Source organism: Phacochoerus africanus, chromosome 10, assembly GCF_016906955.1.
Source record: "Phacochoerus africanus isolate WHEZ1 chromosome 10, ROS_Pafr_v1, whole genome shotgun sequence".
Taxonomy (NCBI): Eukaryota; Metazoa; Chordata; class Mammalia; order Artiodactyla; family Suidae; genus Phacochoerus; species Phacochoerus africanus.
In genome coordinates, this window is record NC_062553.1 from 95,924,611 (window position 1) to 95,942,634 (window position 18,024).

The window sequence follows — 18,024 nt, forward strand, 5'->3', positions numbered from 1 at the left end:
TGCCTCCTGTATTCTGCTCTTGGTTGCTTCTAATGAATTTTTTATTTCAGTTATTGTATTTTACATCTCTGCTTGCTTAAGTTTTATTCTTGTATTTCTTTGCTCCGTGTTTCTTATAAATTATCAGTCTTTGCCTCCAGTTTATTTCCAGTGTCTTGCATCATCTTCAGCATCATCAGTCTAAAGTCTTTTTCCTGGAGGCTGATAATCTCCAGATCACTTAGCTGTTTTTCTGTTTTGTTTTGTTTTTTTTTTTCGTTCTCCCTTGTCTGAGTTCTAGGTCTCTGTCTTTTCATTTTTTTAGGTTTTTGGTGTAGTGTCCTTTTTGCAAACGAGAGAGTTGCAGCCTCTCTTACTTCTGATGTCTGCCCCCCTTGTGGCTGAAGTTGGTATGGGGGCTAGCTGTAGGCTTCCCGATGGGAAGGACTGGTGCCTGCCCCAGGGTAGGTGGGTCTGATTCCTATCCCTCTGGTGGGTGAGGCTTTGTCTCTGGGTGAGATTAGAGGCAGCTGTGTGCCTGGGGGTGGGGTGCCTTTAGGCAGCATCTTCACTGATGGGGCTGTGATCCCACCTGAATTATTGTTTGGCCTGGGGCTTCTCAGTGCTGATGGGTGGGGCCAGATTTTCCCAAAATGGCCACCTCCAGGGAAACACACACTGATGAATATTCCCACGAGCTTTGCCTCCAATATCCTTCCCCCACAACAAGCCACAGTCACCCCCTGTTTTCCCAGGCAGTCCTCCAAGAACTGCAGTCATGTCAGTCCCAAATTCCTGTGGAGGCTTTGCTTTGTCCTGGTGTGAGTGCACATGAAAGCCTGTGTGTGCCCTTCAAGAATGGGGTCTCCCATTCCCCCAGTCCTGTGGAGCCCTTCACACAAGCCTCACTGGCCTTCAATGGCAGATGCTCTGGGGGCTCTTTCTCCCAGTGCCAGGCCCACAGGCATTGGAATGTGATGGGCTCAGAACTCTAATTCCTCTTGGTGAGTCTCTGTGATAGTTACTTTCCTGCCTATGGGCCTCCCACTCGGGAGGTATGGGGTTGCTTATGTCACATAATCGCCCCTCCTACCTCTTGATGTGGCCTCCTCTTTGTCTTCTGGAGTAGGATTTCTTTTTATAAGTTTCCAGTGCATTTGATTGAAGGGTGCTCAGCATTTGGTTTTAATTTTTTGTTTTTAATGAGAGAAGTTGACCTCCAGTCCTGCCATCTTAATCCTGTCTCCCAAAGTTCTGCACTCTTTATATATTATCTTTCATGCAACTGACATTTTAAATTTAATAAAATCTATGTCATCAAATTTTTTCCTTCATGGATTGTTCTTTGGTATGGTGTATGAAAAGTAATTATCAAACTATAACTCCCTAAGTTTTCCACTATGATTTTTGTAGTTTTATATTATATTAAGGCAGTGAATGATTTTGAATGAATTTATGTCTAAGGTGCAAAGTTGGTGTCTTTATTTTCTTATGGTTGTCCATTTGTACCCTCATCATTTGTTGATGATGACTAAAGACTAAATGTCTATTTTTTCTGTATTGATGTGCCCTTATTCCTTTGACCAAGGTCAAGTAGCCTGTATCTGCATATGTCTACTAGTGGACCCTCTATTCCGTTCCATTTATCTGTGTGTCAGTCTGTTTAAAATACCATTTTCTCTTGATTATTTTAGCTTTCTAGTAAACCCTGAAATTGGGAAGTGTGAGTTCATCAACTTCTTCATCAGCACAGTGTTTAAAACAAGTTTGTCCATATCTACAAAATGCTTGCTGAGATTTTTGTTGGAATTATACTGGATCTTTAAATAAGTTTAAGTAGAATTGTTATCTTAATATTGTGCCTTTTAATTTTAAACAAGGAATATAGAAAAATTGCTTACTTTTTTCATTGCTTTTGAGAATGTTTCATTTCTTTTCTCTTTTTAAAAAATTTATTCAATTTATTTTAAAAAAAGGTCATCCATATCTCCCTGCCATTCTTTCTTTCTTTTTTAAATTTTATAGCATTTTTATTACTCAGTTACATTTATTGCTGTACAACAATCATCACAACCCAATTTTATAGCATTTCCAACCCAAACCCCCAGTGCATCCCCCACTCCCCCCACCTGTCTCATTTGGAAACCATAAGTTTTTCAAAGTCTGTGAGACAGTATCTGTTCTGCAAAGAAGTTCATTGTGTCTTTTCTTTAGATTCCCCAGGTAAGTGATAGCTTTTGATGTTGGTATCTCACTGTCTGACTGACTTCACTTAGCTTGGTAATTTCTAGGTCCATCCATGTTATCTCCATTGTTTCTTGCAATCACCAGTTCCTTATATATGACCTTGCTTGCTTTCTTTTTATATGCTATTTGTCTTTTTCTATTACTTACTTCACTTATCATAACACCCTCAAGATCCATCAGTATTGTCACAAATGGCAAGATTTCATTCTTTTTTATGAAAAAAAAAATTCCATTATATATCTACCACAATTTCTTTATTCATTCACTCAGCAGTGGACACTTAGGATGTTTCCATATCTTGGTTTTTGTAAATAATGCCTCAGTGAACATGGGCGTGGGGATACGTATTGTCTTTTCAAATTAGTGTTTTCATTTTCTTTGGATAAATACCCAGAAATGGAATTGCTAGATCATGTGGTCGCTCTACTTTTAATTTTTTGAGGAACCAAAACCTACGTGCTGTTTTTTTCATGGAAGTGTAAATTGCACCAATTTACACTTCTTGCGTATAGTACACATCTCCACATCCTTGCCAAAAATTTTTTTTCTTGTCTTTTGGCTAATAGCATTCTAATGGGAATGAGGTGGTATCTTACTGTGGTTTTGATTTGCATTGTCATGATTAATGATGTTGATTATCTTTTCATGTATCTACTGGCCATCTATATGTCTTCTTTGGAAAAATGTCTATTCAGGTTTTCTGCCCATTTTTAATCAAATTGTTTAGTTTTTTTGGCTACAGAGTTGTGTGAATTCTTTTATATTTTGGATATTATACCCTTATCAGATATATAATTTACAGTTTTCTCCCAATCAGTAGGTTGACATTTGATTTTATTGATGGTTTTTTTTGCTGTGCAGAAGCTTTTGCCTTTTTAAGCAATAGGTTACTGAAAAGTAATTTCTTCTCCCCCTTTTTTTTTTTTTTGTCTTTTTAGGGCCACTCCTGTGGCATATGGAGGTTGCCAGGCTAGGGGTCAAATTGGAACTGCAGATGCTAGCCATAGCCATGCCAAATCTAAGCTGCATCTGCAACCTACACCACAGCTGACAGCAACACTGGATCCTTAACCCACTGAACAAGGCTGGGATTGAACTTGTGTCCTCATGGGTGCTAGTCAGATTTGTTTCTGCTGAGCTACAATTGGAACTCCGAAAAGTAATTTCTTAACTTCAAAGTGTATATAGATATTTTCTTTTCTTCTTCTTCTTTTTTTTTGGTTCTTGATTCTAGCCTAATTGTGCTATTATCAGGTAAGATGTTTTCTTTGGCTTTGCAGGGAGGGAAAACAATTTTCCTGTATCTTCCTAGGCTGTTACCTAAGACCCTATGTAAAAAAATGCAGACTCACAGGAGAAAAACAAACAAGTTTAATATCATGCATACTTTCTGTGTTTGTTAGAGACACCCAGGAAAACTGAATAAAACTCCTCCAAATAGCCCAAGTTGCAATCTTAAATAACATCTTCAGCGAAAGAAAAAAGATGTTGTAGGAGAGAGGGTGAGCAGTTATGAGAAGTTACCAGGAAAAGCATAGTAAGTAAGAGTGAACTTATATAAGTTACAGGTGTATAGTATAATGATTCACAACATTAAAGGTTATATTCCATTTATAGTTATTATACAATATTGATTATGTTCCCTGTGTTGTCCAGTATATCCCTGTAGCTTATTTTACACTTAATACTTTGTACCTCTTATTCCCCTACTCCTATATTGCCCCTTCCCCCTTTCACTGGTAACCACTAATGTGTTCTCTGCATCTGTGATTCTGCTTCTTTTTTGTTGTATTCACTAGTTTGTTGTATTTTTCAGATTCCACATATAAGTGATAGCTGAAAAATACTTGTATAGTGTTTGACAGTGTTTGTCTTTCTCTGCCTGACATATTTTACTTAGCATAATGCCTTCCAAGTCCATCCATGTTGCTGAAAATGGCAAAATCTTTTTTATGACTGAGTAGTGTTTCATTTGTATGTGTGTGTGTGTGTGTGTATGTACTTTACACAGTGGATGTTTGTCACTGTACACGACCATGTGTGTATATCTATATCTATATATATATATATGTATGCATATATACCTACACACGTATACACACATAGATGTGCACACACACACGACCAAAGAATATATATGTGTGTGTGTATAAATATATATATGTATATATGGTGTGTACATATACACACCACATCTTTTTTAGCCATTCATCTGTTTATAGACACTTAGGTTATTTCTTTATCTTGGCAAGTGTAAATTACTCTGCTGTGTACATTGGAGTTAGTGTTTCATTTTGTTTTCAGATATATACTCAGAAGTGGAATTGCTGGGTAATAGGGTAATTCTGTTTTAAGTTTTTTGATAAAGCTTCATATTGTTCCACAATGGCTGTACCAGTTACATTTCCACTAATGGTATACAAGGGTTTCCTTTTCTTCACATTCTTGCCAACGTTTGTTATTGGTGTTCTTTTTGATGGTAGCCATTCTGATAGGTATAAAGCGATATCTCAGGATGGTTTAGATTTGCATTTCCCTGATGATCAGTGATGTTGCACATCTTTTCATGTGTCTGTTGACCATCTGCATTTCCTCTTTGGAAAAATGTCTATTCAGTACTTCTGTCCACTTTGTAATCAAGTTTTTGGGTTTCTGGTTTTTGGTTTTGGTATTGAGCTGTTTATATATGTTGGATATTAACCCCTTATCAGACATATCATTTGCAAATGTTTTTTCCCATTCAGTAGGGTTTTTTCAGTCAATGGTTTCTTTTGCTATGCAAAACCTTTTAAGTTTAATTAGGTCCCATTTGTTTATTTTTAGTTTTATTTCTTTTGCCTTGGGAGATGGATCCAAAAAAATATTGCCACTGTTTATATCAAAGAGTTTTCTGCCTTTGTCTTCTTTTAGGAGTTTCATAGTATCCAGTTTTACATTTAGGTCTCAAATCCATTTTTAGTTTATTTTTGTATATGGTGTTAGAGATGTTCTAATTTCATTCTTTTACATGTACCTGTCCAGTTTTCCCAAGACCACTTATGGAAGGTTCTATTTCTCCATTGTATTCTTGCCTCCTTCATCACTGATTCATTGATTCTTATTGTGTGGGTTTATTTCTGGGCTCTCTATCCTGTACTATTGATCAGTGTGTGTGTTTTTATTCCAGTCCTGTACTATTTTGATTTATGTAACTTTGTAACCTGAATTTAGGGAGCATGAGTCCACCACTTCCGTTCTTTTTTCTCAAGATTGTTTTGGCTATTGGGTTCTTTTATGTTTCTGTACAAATTTTAAATTTATTTGTTCTAGTTCTGCAGAAAATGCCATTGGTATTGTGATAGAGATTGCCTTGAATAGTATGGTCATTTGAACAATATTGATTCTTCCAATGCAAGAACATAGTATACTTTTCCATCTCTCTGTACATCTTTACTTTTTTTCATCAGTGTCTTAATAATAGTTTTTAGAGTACAGGTCTTTTGCCTCCTTAGTAGCTTTATTCCTGTGTATTTTATTCTTTTTAATGCTGACAATTTGGATTGTTTCCTTTATTTTTCTTTTGATTTGTTGTTAGTGTATAGAAATGCAATAGTATTAATGTATATTAATTTTTATCCTGCAACTTTACCAAATTCATTGATGAGCTCTAGTAGTTTTCTGGTGGTTTCTTTAGGATTTTCTGTATGTACTATATTTAGTTTCATGTCATGGGCAAATGACGATGGTTTTACTTCTTCCTTTGCAATTTGAATACCTTTTATTTCTTTTTCTTATCTGATTGCTGTGCCAGGACTTCCAAAACTATGTTGAATGAAAGTGCCAAGAGTGGGCCATCTTTGTCTTGTTTCTGATCTTAGAGGAAATGCTTTCAACTTTTCACTGTTGAGTATGATGTTAGCTTGGGTTTCTCACATATGATCTACTTTATATTGAGGTATGGCCCCTTTGTGTCCACTTTCTGGAAGCTCTTTATCATAAAATAGATGTGAAATTTCATTAAAAGCTTTTTCTACATTTGTTGAGGTGACTGTATATTTTTCAATCCTTCAATTTGCTAATATAGTGTATCACATTGATTGGTTTGTGGATATTGAAAAATCCTTGCATCCCTCGGAATCCCACTTGAATATTCAAAAACGCAAAAGAGACTTAATTCTTTTAACAGCAAACCACCAGTTTTAAATGTTCCATGTGACTTGAAAGAATGAGTTTTGTGTATTTGCTGAGTGCTATGTTCTTTTATATGTTTCTTGATTCAAATAAAAATATCCTCTTGTACTTAGGGCTTTTTTTTTGGACCTTCTTGTTCATTGTCTCTTGTCCTTTCCTGCTTAATTTGAGTGTTTTGTCCTACAGTTTCTCCTCGGCTTGAAGGTTTGTCCTGAAAGAGAATTTCAGCATATCTTAACTTCCAAAAAAGTATGATTACAGCCTTATCTTTCCAACTCTTTTCACTTCTAGTTGCAGAAATAAAAAATGTATGTAGAGAATATTTTTTTGACTTCTAGTCACTGAAGAGCAAGTCAGGAGAGACTGAGAATTAAAATTTATAGGATCAGAAAAATTAGTTCTTTGTAGTTGTTCTTTTGCCCATTGGTAGTGGCTCTCTGGCTTAACTGTATAGAGTAGCCTAGTCTTAAATTCTAAAATGATATGTTGAATTTGATGATTCATTTTATTTTGAAGAGCAACAGAGACTAGTAGTTTTGCATTAGATATATCAAATAATACCTGTTTTATTTCTACTTTTCAAAAAATTGAATGTTACCTAATGAACTACAAATTGATTTTTCTGTTTCAGATCATGAAGTTCTTAGGCAAAATCAAATGGAAAATGATTCCAAATGTTCATCTATACAGGTATGTAAATTAAATTGAGGTCTAACAAACTAAATTCAAATGGTTATAAGTTTATCTACATGAATATGAATGCAAAATAAATTCTGTTTAAGATTATTCCATGTGAAGTTGCCTAGAGTACTTTGAAATTTTGCTTACGACTTTGTTTCTTGAAAAGAAGGGACTTGTTCTTGTTTAGGGACTGTAAATTCTTTGACCATAGGAATTGCTTTTTTCCCCCCAAAGTTGGACTTATATGTTATGTATGGTGTTAAAATGAAAGTTGGGCTTTTCCAACATCCTAAAATTTTTTTCCAAGAACATCTACTTGTAAACTTTAACTTTTTGAATTCTCATTAATTATAACAGAAGCATAAACTAACTCAAAACAGTAAATAATACATGACATTGTTTTAATATTGAGGAGGTGTAGTTTTAATTTAAATACTGTGTTTAAAATTTTTTTGTGACCAATAGGGTATACTTACTGGTGGACTCTTGAGTTACAGGATATTAAAAGAAAAAAATAGGTCCTAAATTAGTGGTAGCTTACTACTGAATCTATAAAGAAGTGTTTTGCTTTTTACATAAATGAATCTTGTAATTAATATTGAAGTTGCTTTTAAGGTAGTAATAGGAAGTTGTTTTTAAGATACTAGGTGATATAGACTCTCACAATCCAACAGGCTTTAAATTTTGCTTAGATTCTTAGATTCTTTTGTTTTTGCTTAATATCATATATAATATACCTGAAGGGAGGATTGAAACAAAAGATTGCTTTTAAAGCCTGAGAAGACCTCAGGTTATGGTATTGCATTGTATCTACTAGAATCCGTGGCTGACTTAATTATAAAAGAATGTTATTAACAGATAAGATAATGATTCTAGACAGCCTTTAGATGCACCTGCATTGTGTATTGTGGTTATAATTAATTAAAGCATGATGGTAACATCCCAAGTAGGGACAAGTTTTCTCTTGCTTAATAGTGTAATTATAGTTCCTTTAATTCTTTGACGTATACATTTTTCTCTTACTTGTACTTTTCTGTAATCATGCAGTCAAATCTTGTTAGTATATTGTTACTACCTAAGATTCCTCTGCAGTTTACCATCTCCTTAGAACATCTTGCTGTCTCAGGACTTCAATCCCCATGGGTCTTACCTTTTACTGCATAGTTTGAGCTAGTTAAAGGGGAGGTGATTACAAGAGCCTAAAAGGAAGTTTAATCTGCTTTCTGGTGGAAAGGTTCATATACCTGGCCATATTTAGCCCATCATTGGGGTTTTTCACTTTGCAAACATTTTTATTTCTGATGAAAATGCTCAAGAGGAAATTCTTTTTTGTGTTTTTGTTTTCTGTTTGTTTTGTAGTAAAAGAAGACATAAGAGTAGGAGTTAAACCATTTGTAATCAGAGAGTAAATGGCACCCAGGAGCACTGGCGGAGATCTCTTGTAACTTTAGTTGTTGCTGCTAGCAACAGAAATTCTTTGTTAATTTGTTTTCCCTTTTTGTTCAGCTGTGTTTCCCAAGTTCCTAGAGCAATTCTAGTTAGCTACTCAATGAATATTTGTCGAATCAATGAAACAACTCTGTCATTCCTCTTCTTCATCCTACTTATCTTCCAACATCATTTGAGTCTCTGTGACAAAGCGAGTGAAAGTAGAGATGTAAAAAGTCATGATGAGCTTGGAAAATACAAATAGTTAATGCTTTTTAGTTCTATTTTTTCAAGATAAAATCTCAATGAACTATTCCTTCTTTCTCACACTAGGTACCACGAAATTCCCAGGACTTATGTTAAATGGGCATATTTTATGAAACCCTTTTCTAATTTTGAAAAAAAAGAAAAGCTGCAAGAGTTTAGTATTTATGTCTTATATTTTGTCAGACCTTCAGGTTTCTATAGAAACTGTATTATAAGTGATAGCTAAATATTACCTCTCTTAAGACCATAGACCCTACTTTCCAGATATCAGAGTTCATATTTACTTATTTTGTGGCTCATTTCAAATAAAAACATTTCTGACAAAAAAAGAATTAAGTGGTAGTTAAAATTTTTTAGTGCTGTTAATCCATAATGATCATTTAGGCTTCTTTTGTATCAAAGGAAGTTTCATGAATTGCCTTAAATTTTTTTGTTTAGTATTACTATTTTGGGGGGAAATACATGATACCCTTATAATAGCTAATGGTTCCGTGGATTTAAACTGAAAGCTTGGAGTCTTCCAGTGTGTTGAATAGCTTGTGTATTTAATATATTTTTTTCATAATATTTCTATAATTTATTCATCTTTTAAAAATCATTTACATTCTTATAATTGTGTGTAATGTAAAGATATTTTAAATAACAACTAGTTTCTTGAATGGTCCCTTCAAGTTGTTACAAAATTTAATTGTCTTTCTTTGATTACTTTGTGTTTTCTACATAAATAAAAAGTATTTCAAGTCATATTGCTCTCTGAAAATGTAGTAGTGGGTACTAGATGACAAATACTCTCAGTAAAAATATTTCATTCAAGTGGGAAATATCTTTTCCCATTTCTTTCCTTCCTTTTGTCACCCCTTAAATCCTTGCCTTTTCTCACATGCAAGCTAATCGAATCCTCTGTAATCTATGCCACTCTAGTATATATGTGTACTGAGTGGTAAGATTAGTGCTTTTGTTCTCTTCATTCTTGCTGGAGAAACAGGGTGGGATATTAAAAATAAGCTAATTTTTTTCTGAGGGCCCTTTAGGAAGTATCTTCCTCTTCTATCTTGGGACCTCTCTTTCTACTTGTTACCCCTTCAAGTCAAAATTAAAGTTAAAAAAAATTGAGAGAGAGTCTGCCAGGAAAGAAAACGTAAATTGGAAAGAATAAGAAGGAAGAAATAAATATAAAAGCATAGCACCAGGAGGTATGAGTTGGTTGTGGAGCGGAAGGACAGTCATAGTGCCAGTTTATTCACTGATTTCGCAGGCATGTGTATTAATTCAACAAATTTTGAGTGCCCAGCCTGTTCTAGGTAAGCTCTGGGGACAGAACTATGAATAAAATAGATAAAGGATCATCCATCAGTGGAAGATATGTGAATGAATGAATGAATGAATGAATGAAAACTGATATTTTATTAACAAAATAAAGAGGGTGCTGAGAAAGAGATTGAGATTCATATGTATGTAAAGTGATGGTGGCTGAGCCCTGTTTTTAGAAGAAAGGTTGAGAAGACTTCTGTAAGGCAGTAATACTCAAGTTGGCACTGAAAGTGAAGAACAAACCAAAGAATGGACAAAAATAAGGCAGGAAAAAATTTGGCAGGCCTTGTATAATGTGTAAGAGTTGGTTGCAACTGACACCAAATAATAATTATTTGAAATTTACATTGAAGGAATGGTAGGGCTACTCCTGTAGATCATGAGTTTAAAAATATAACAAACTACTTTTACTATTTAAGTCAAATTATTAGTTTTCCAGACCAGTACTATCAATAGAACTTGTTGTGATCATGGAAATGTTGAATAATTGTGTACTGTTCAATACACTTGAAATTAGGCTAGCACAACTGACAGGTTCTTTAATTTTCACTTTAAAAAAAGAGAAATTTAGATTTGAATAGACTAATGTGGTTTATGGCTATTGTGTTGGACAGTGCAATTCGAAGCTCTCCATGTGATGAATAAGTCAAGTAAAACCTTGAAGAGTTGATTTTGCATTATCCCAAGATGAAGATAGAAAATCAATAATTTTGTGCTTTAAAGAGTCTGAGTGTAAGAGTTTATCAGTTTCTTAGGTTTTACATTCATCTTTATTGATAAATGATGAAAATGAGTCTCCTCAAGATAGGAATGAAAGGCATAAGGGTTTGCTGCCACCCTTTTTACAAGAACACCTTCACAAAAATGCTAGTCAACTTATACTTTATTTTCTTCCAAGGAATAGAGGAAAGGATGCCACTTACTTATTTGATAGCCAGTGATACTGATTAAAGTCGGGGAAAAAAATTACACATTCAGAATTATAATTACAATACTTAAAGAGCAGTTTCTTAATGAGAGGAATAAATGTGTCCAGAAAATATGTTTATCTGACTCCTATATTGTTGACATTCTATACCATCACTGTCATTTCATGAAGTCATCTTGGTATCACAATAGATAGAAATTAATTATACAGTATCCATTATTCTACATTTGTAAAATTCTATATAAATGTTTCTTTAGTTTGTTTAAATTTTTTTCTTAGAGAAGTAAAAAGGCTCATAAATGCATGTGTAGTCAGTTTCAGTCTTATTCTCCCAACCTGGCTTTTTTCTACTAGTTCACCAGTAACTAAGTAATACAGTATCTTATTCCAAAATTCTTGCTAGCAAGTGGGAAAGGATTGCTGAATCTGTATTTTTATTTTCAAATATTTTCTTAGGTTTTGATTTATTGTATTTTTGGAATCCTAAAACTTTTATAATTATTTAGGTTATTGGGTCAATTGTTCTTACATTCATATTTTCTTGGCAACTATTAGAAAATAGTTTTGGAGTGGTGTCTTCACAGAATTCAGTTTAGCCAGTATATATTGAGCACATCTTTATGTAAGGCACTATGCCATGGGCTTTAGTGATACAAAGGTATGCAAAATAAAGTTAAGATTTCATAGGAACCTAGAAAATAGGAGATGAGAACTATTAAGCAATAATTAGGTAAAGGGCATATTACTTGAATCTCAGGAACTTTAAAAACATTTGCGGATATTAAGGGACAGAAGGACATCATACATAGTTGAAAAGTTGGAAAAAAGGACATCATATGTAGTTGGACATCTGGGAAAGTTTCCTGAAGGATGTAGCATATGTTATGAGCACAGAAATATAGGAAGGATTTCAAAAGAACTTCATTGGGAGCCAAAAGAGGGGGTGGTGGAGAGCATTGTAGATGGCATGATGAGAAGCCCAAAGTGGTGGGAAAATGAGATTTGTGTTTAGGGACTAAAACTTACTTAAGTTTCTGTAATTGTTTGGCTTATGTGAGAGAAGTAATTGAAAATAACACTAGGAAGTATAGGTTATTTCCACATGGTAGAGGACTTTGAATGGTTAAGTTGAATAGTTTGAATTTAATATGCACTATAAAATTACTAAATATTATAAGAATAATTTTCTAAATAACCTGAAATTCATTTATTTATCTATCACTAATTTATTGTCCATCTATTGTAAGGCATTGTGTTACACTCTGATAGCACCATGCCTATAGTATTATGTTATCTATAAGATAGAGTAAAGTGGAGAGAAACGTGTAATAAGAGTAACAATTAGGAAACTTGTAACCATTGGGTGAGGAGATAATGAGGGCTTGAATTATTATTATTATTATTATTATTTTTGCAAAATGTCACTCATTTCCAGTATCAGTCATAGTATTGGTAGTTGATTTTGATTTTATAACATTTTGTAAGTAATTTAAGAAATACTATTTTTAAAGTTTAAACTAAGTTGACCTTTGAACTGTGAGGGTCCTCTTAGATGCACACTTTTTTTTAGTAAATATAGTGCCTATATTTTCATTTTATAAGTATTTAAATTATCTAAATGTGGGAAAAGGTTTGTATTAGGTTAGACACCACAGTATTTGGAATCAAAAGATCTAAGGTTTGAATCCTGATTCTATCCTGATTGTTTCAGCTTCCTAACCTTGGGCGAGTCATTTATCAATTCCATTGTTTTTGAAGCAGAGATAGCAGTATGTGGATTTTACACTGTTGGTTAGTTCCTCTAACCTCCTAGTTGTACAAGGATCAGCTGTTTTTAGTTATTCCCAGAAGCTTTTTACTAATTTTCAAACAATCGTAAGTTAAAATTTCACTTATCTCTTAATTATTTAAAAAAATAAAATACACTTTTCAGTGGTCTTGGATTGAATAAATCAATCCCTGAAATTATATAGACTTCTGGGTACATTTATACTTTAACTCAAAAGTTCTCTCTGAAAGGTTACCTTGCTTTTAGTCTAATTCATTTGTAGTTCTTCTGGATCCATGTGTGCATGTCTGTTGAGGTTTTACATTTAGAGAGCTAATCCTTCCCAAGTTGGTTGAATTCTTACTTACCTTTGTTAGCCAATAGATTCTGCCCCATATTCAGAAAAAAAAAATTTAAATAATGAGCTATGATTTATTAAGAGCTATGTGTCAGGAATGCTTTGTATATATAAATGCTTTATACATATATATATATCATTATTCCTTAAATTTAAAAATTTGTGTATTTCAAACATACTTCAAAATATAGAAGGTCATAAAAACTAATATCTGTATAGCTACCACTCAGCTGTATAGTAACTTTTCTTAAAGGTTTTTGCTATTTAGAAAGTGAAGTGTTGCATAATCTCTATTGAATCTCTGTGCCTCTGTTTCCTCGCCCATTTCCTACTTTCTCTTCCCACTGATAATCACTGCCCTGAATTTCGTGTTTTTCAGTATTATGCATGCACTAATTCTTTTACTATATATGCTCATATCTCAAATCATTTTATTTTATCATTTGAAGGTTTTTTTTTTTTTCTCCCACTGTACAGCAAGGGGGTCAGGTTATCCTTACATGTATACATTACAATTACATTTTTCCCCCAGCCTTTCTTCTGTTGCAACATGAGTATCTAGACATAGTTCTCAATGCTATTCAGCAGGATCTCCTTGTAAATCTATTCTAAGTTGTGTCTGATAAGCCCAAACTCCCGATCCCTCCCACTCCCTCCCCCTCCCATCAGGCAGCCACAAGTCTCTTCTCCAAGTCCATGATTTTCTTTTCTGAGGAGATGTTCGTTTGTGCTGGATATTAGATTCCAGTTATAAGTGATATCATATGGTATTTGTCTTTGTCTTTCTGGCTCATTTCACTCAGTATGAGATTCTCTAGCTCCATCCATGTTGCTGCAAATGGCATTACGTCATTCTTTTTTATGGCTGAGTAGTATTCCATTGTGTATATATACCACTTCTTCCGAATCCAATCATCTGTCGATGGACATTTGGGTTGTTTCCATGTCCTGGCTATTGTGAATAGTGCTGCAATGAACATGTGACTGCACGTGTCTCTTTTAAGTAGAGTTTTGTCCGGATAGATGCCCAAGAGTGGGATTTTGGGGTCATATGGAAGTTCTATGGATAGATTTCTAAGGTATCTCCAAACTGTTCTCCATAGTGGCTGTACCAGTTTACATTCCCACCAACAGTGCAGGAGGGTTCCCTTTTCTCCACAGCCCCTCCAGCACTTGTTATTTGTGGATTTATTAATGATGGCCATTCTGACTGGTGTGAAGTGATATCTCATGGTAGTTTTGATTTGCATTTCTCTTATAACCAGCGATGTTGAGCATTTTTTCATGTGTTTGTTGGCCATCTGTATATCTTCTTTGGAGAAATATCTATTCAGGTCTTTTGCCCATTTTTCCATTGATTGATTGGCTTTTTTGCTGTTGGGTTGTATAAGTTGTTTATATATTCTAGAGATGAAGCCCTTGTCGGTTTGCATCATTTGAAACTATTTTCTCCCATTCTGTAAGTTGTCTTTTTGTTTTCTTGTGGGTTTCCTTTGCTGTGCAAAAGCTTTTCAGTTTGATGAGTTCCCATGGGTTTATTTTTGCTCTAATTTCTATTGCTTTGGGAGACTGCCCTGAGAAAATATTCATGATGTTGATGTCAGAGAGTGTTTTGCCTCTGTTTTCTTCTAGGAGTTTGATGGTGTCTTGTCTTATATTTAAGTCTTCGGCCATTTTGAGTTTATTTTGGTGCATGGTGTGAGGGTGTGTTCTAGTTTCATTGCTTTGCATGCAGCTGTCCAGGTTTCCCAGCAGTGCTTGCTGAATAGACTTTCTTTTTCCCATTTTATGTTCTTGCCTCCCTTGTCAAAGATGAATTGACCATAGGTGTCAGGGTTTATTTCTGGATTCTCTATTCTGTTCCATTGGTCTGTCTGTCTGTTTTGATACCAGTACCACACTGTTTTGATGACTGTGGCTTTGTAGTATTTCTTGAAGTCTGGGAGAGTAATGCCTCCTGCTTGGTTTTTGTTTCTCAGGATTGCTTTGGCGATTCTGGGTCTTTTGTGGTTCCATATAAATGTTTGGATTGTTTGTTCTAGTTCTGTGAAAAATGTTATGGGTAATTTGATAGGGATTGCACTGAATCTGTAGATTGCTTTGGGTAGTATGGCCATTTTTACAATATTGATTTTCCCAGTCCAGGAACATGGAATATCTTTCCATTTCTTTACATCTTCTTTGATTTCTTTGATTAAAGTTTTATAGTTCTTGGCATATAAGTCCTTTACCTCCTTGGTCAGGTGTATTCCGAGGTATTTGATTTTGTGAGGTGCAATTTTAAAAGGTATTATATTTTTGTATTCCTTTTCTAATATTTCATTGCTGGTATCCAGAAATGCAACTGAGTTCTGAATGTTAATCTTATGTTCTGCTACTTTGCTGAATTTATGAATCAGTTCAAGGAGTTTTGGGGTTGAGTCCTTAGGGTTTTGTATGTATAGTATCATGTCATCTGCATACAGTGACAGTTTTATCTCTTCTCTTCCTATATGGATGCCTTTTATTTCTTTGGTTTGTCTAATTGCTGTGGCTAGGACTTCCAAAACTATGTTGAAGAGCAGTGGTGAGAGTGGACATCCCTGTCTTGTTCCAGATTTGAGTGAGAAGGCTTTCAGTTTTTTTCCCATTGAGTATTCTATTTGCTGTGGGTTTCTCATAAATGGCTTTGATTATATTCAGGAATGTTCCCTCTATACCCACTTTGGCGAGGGTCTTGATCATGAATGGATGTTGGACTTTGTCAAATGCTTTTTCTGCGTCTATTGAGATGATCATATGATTTTTGACTTTTTTTTTGTTAATGTGTATGATGCTGATTGCTTTGCGTATGTTGAACCATCCTTGTGAACCTGGGATGAACCCAACCTTGTCATTGTGTATATTTTTCTTGATATGTTGTTGGATTCGGTTGGCTAAGATTTTGTTGAGAATTTTTGCATCTATAATTCATCAATGATATTGGGCGATAGTTTTCTTTTTTGGTGGTATCTCTGTCTGGTTTTGGAATGAGGGTGATGATGGCATCATAGAATGTCTTTGGGAGTATTCCTTCTTCTTCAACCTTTTGGAAGAGTTTAAGGAGGATGGGCACCAATTCCTCTTTATATGTTTGATAAAATTCACCTGTGAAGCCATCTGGTCCTGGACTTTAATTTGTGGGGAGTGATTTTATGACCTCTTCAATTTCATTTCTAGTGATCAGTCTGTTCAGTTGGTCTGTTTCTTTTTGATTCAGTTTTGGCAGGCTGTAAGATTCTAGGAGACTGTCCATTTCTTCCAGATTGTCAAATTTGTTGCCGTATAGTTGTTCATAGTATTCTCTTATGGTTTTTTGTATTTCTGCTGTATCCGTTGTGATTTCTCCTTTTTCATTTCTAAATTTTGGTATTTGGGTTCTTTCTCTCCTTTTTAGTGAGTCTGGCCAGGGGGTTGTCAATTTTGTTTACCTTTTCAAAGAACCAGCTCTTGGTTTTATTAATTTTCTCTATTGTTTTTTGAGTCTCTATTTTATGGATTTCTTCTTTGATCTTTATAATTCCTTCCTTCTGCTGACTTTAGGCCTTTTTGTTCTTCTTTTTCTAATTCATTTAGGTGGAGGGTTAAGTTGTCAATTTGGGATCTTTCTTCTTTTTTGAGAAAGGCCTGTATTGCTATAAATTTCCCTCTGAGCACTGCTTTCGCAGCATCCCATAGATTTTGAGCGGTTGTGTCTTCATTATCATTTGTTTCCAGGTAGTTTTTAATTTCCTTCTTGATTTCCTCATTGACCCATTGGTGTTTTAGTAGCATGTGTTTTAGTCTCCATGCAGTAGGTTTTTTCTCTTTCCTTTTCCCATGGTTGATTTCTAATTTCATGGCATTGTGGTCAGAGAAGATACTTGAGATAATTTCATATGCTCCTAAATTTATTGAGATTCGCTTTGTGTCCCAATATGTGGTCGATTCTTGAGAATGTTCCATGAGCATTTGAGAAGAATGTGTATTCTGCTTTTTTTGGATGTAGTGTCCTGAAGATATCAGTTAAGTCTAACTTTTCTACTGTTTCCTTTAGGATCTCTGTTGCTTTATTGGTTTTCTGTCTAGAGGATCTGTCCATTGATGTGAGGGGGGTATTAAGGTCTCCTACTATGATTGTATTCTCATCAATATCTCCCTTTATGTCTGTTAATATTTGTTGTATGTATCTGGGTGCTCCTATATTTGGGGCATATACGTTGACGATAGTAACATCCTCTCCTTGGATGGATCCCTTAATCATTAAGTAGTGTCCTTCTTTGTCTTTCTTTATGTCTTTTGTTTAAAGTCTATTTTGTCTGATATGAGCATTGCGACTCCCTCTTTTCTGTCATGTCTGTTGGCGTGAAATATTTTTCCCCAACCTTTCACTTCAATCTATATGTATCTTTTGTCCTAAGGTGAGTTTCTTGTAGGCAGCATATTGAAGGTTTTTGCCTTTTTATCCCACTCAGCCACTCTGTGTCTTTTGATTGGGGCGTTCAGTCCATTGACATTTAAGGTGATAATTGATAGATGATTATTTATTGCCATTTTGAACCTTGTGTTCCAGTTGATTCTATGGTTCTCCATTCTTCTTTCTTTTTTTTTTTTTTTTGTTTTTGGTTGGATGGTCTCCTGTTATTATCTGCTTTGAGTTGATTTTTTTTTCCTTTTTGCGAATGCCATATTTGGTTTGGCTTGTGGTTGCCCTGTTTTTTAAGTATGCTAACCCCTTCCCATAATTGTGTTTTAGCTGATGGTCCTGCAAGTTCAAACACTTCATCACTATATTAAAAGAAGAGAAACATACAAAAAAACAAAAAGGGTTCTTTACTTCCTAACATCCCTTGCCCACATTTTATGGTTTGATGACGTCTTTATTTTTTC

General features: G+C 34.6%; 1 protein-coding gene across 4 annotated transcripts in view; it reads left to right on the forward strand.

The window, feature by feature from the left end:
- SCLT1 (sodium channel and clathrin linker 1) overlaps positions 1 to 18,024 on the forward strand; it is a 256,137-nt gene that overhangs the window by 21,321 nt on the left and 216,792 nt on the right. For all 4 annotated transcript variants that reach the window (XR_007137479.1, XM_047798622.1, XM_047798620.1 and 1 more), the window contains exon 2: positions 7,028 to 7,086. Coding sequence is in view for 3 of the 4 variants with exons in the window: in XM_047798622.1 (XP_047654578.1) it covers positions 7,028 to 7,086 (59 nt within the window). In the remaining variant the exon portion in view is untranslated. The remainder of the gene's footprint in view (positions 1 to 7,027; positions 7,087 to 18,024) is intronic.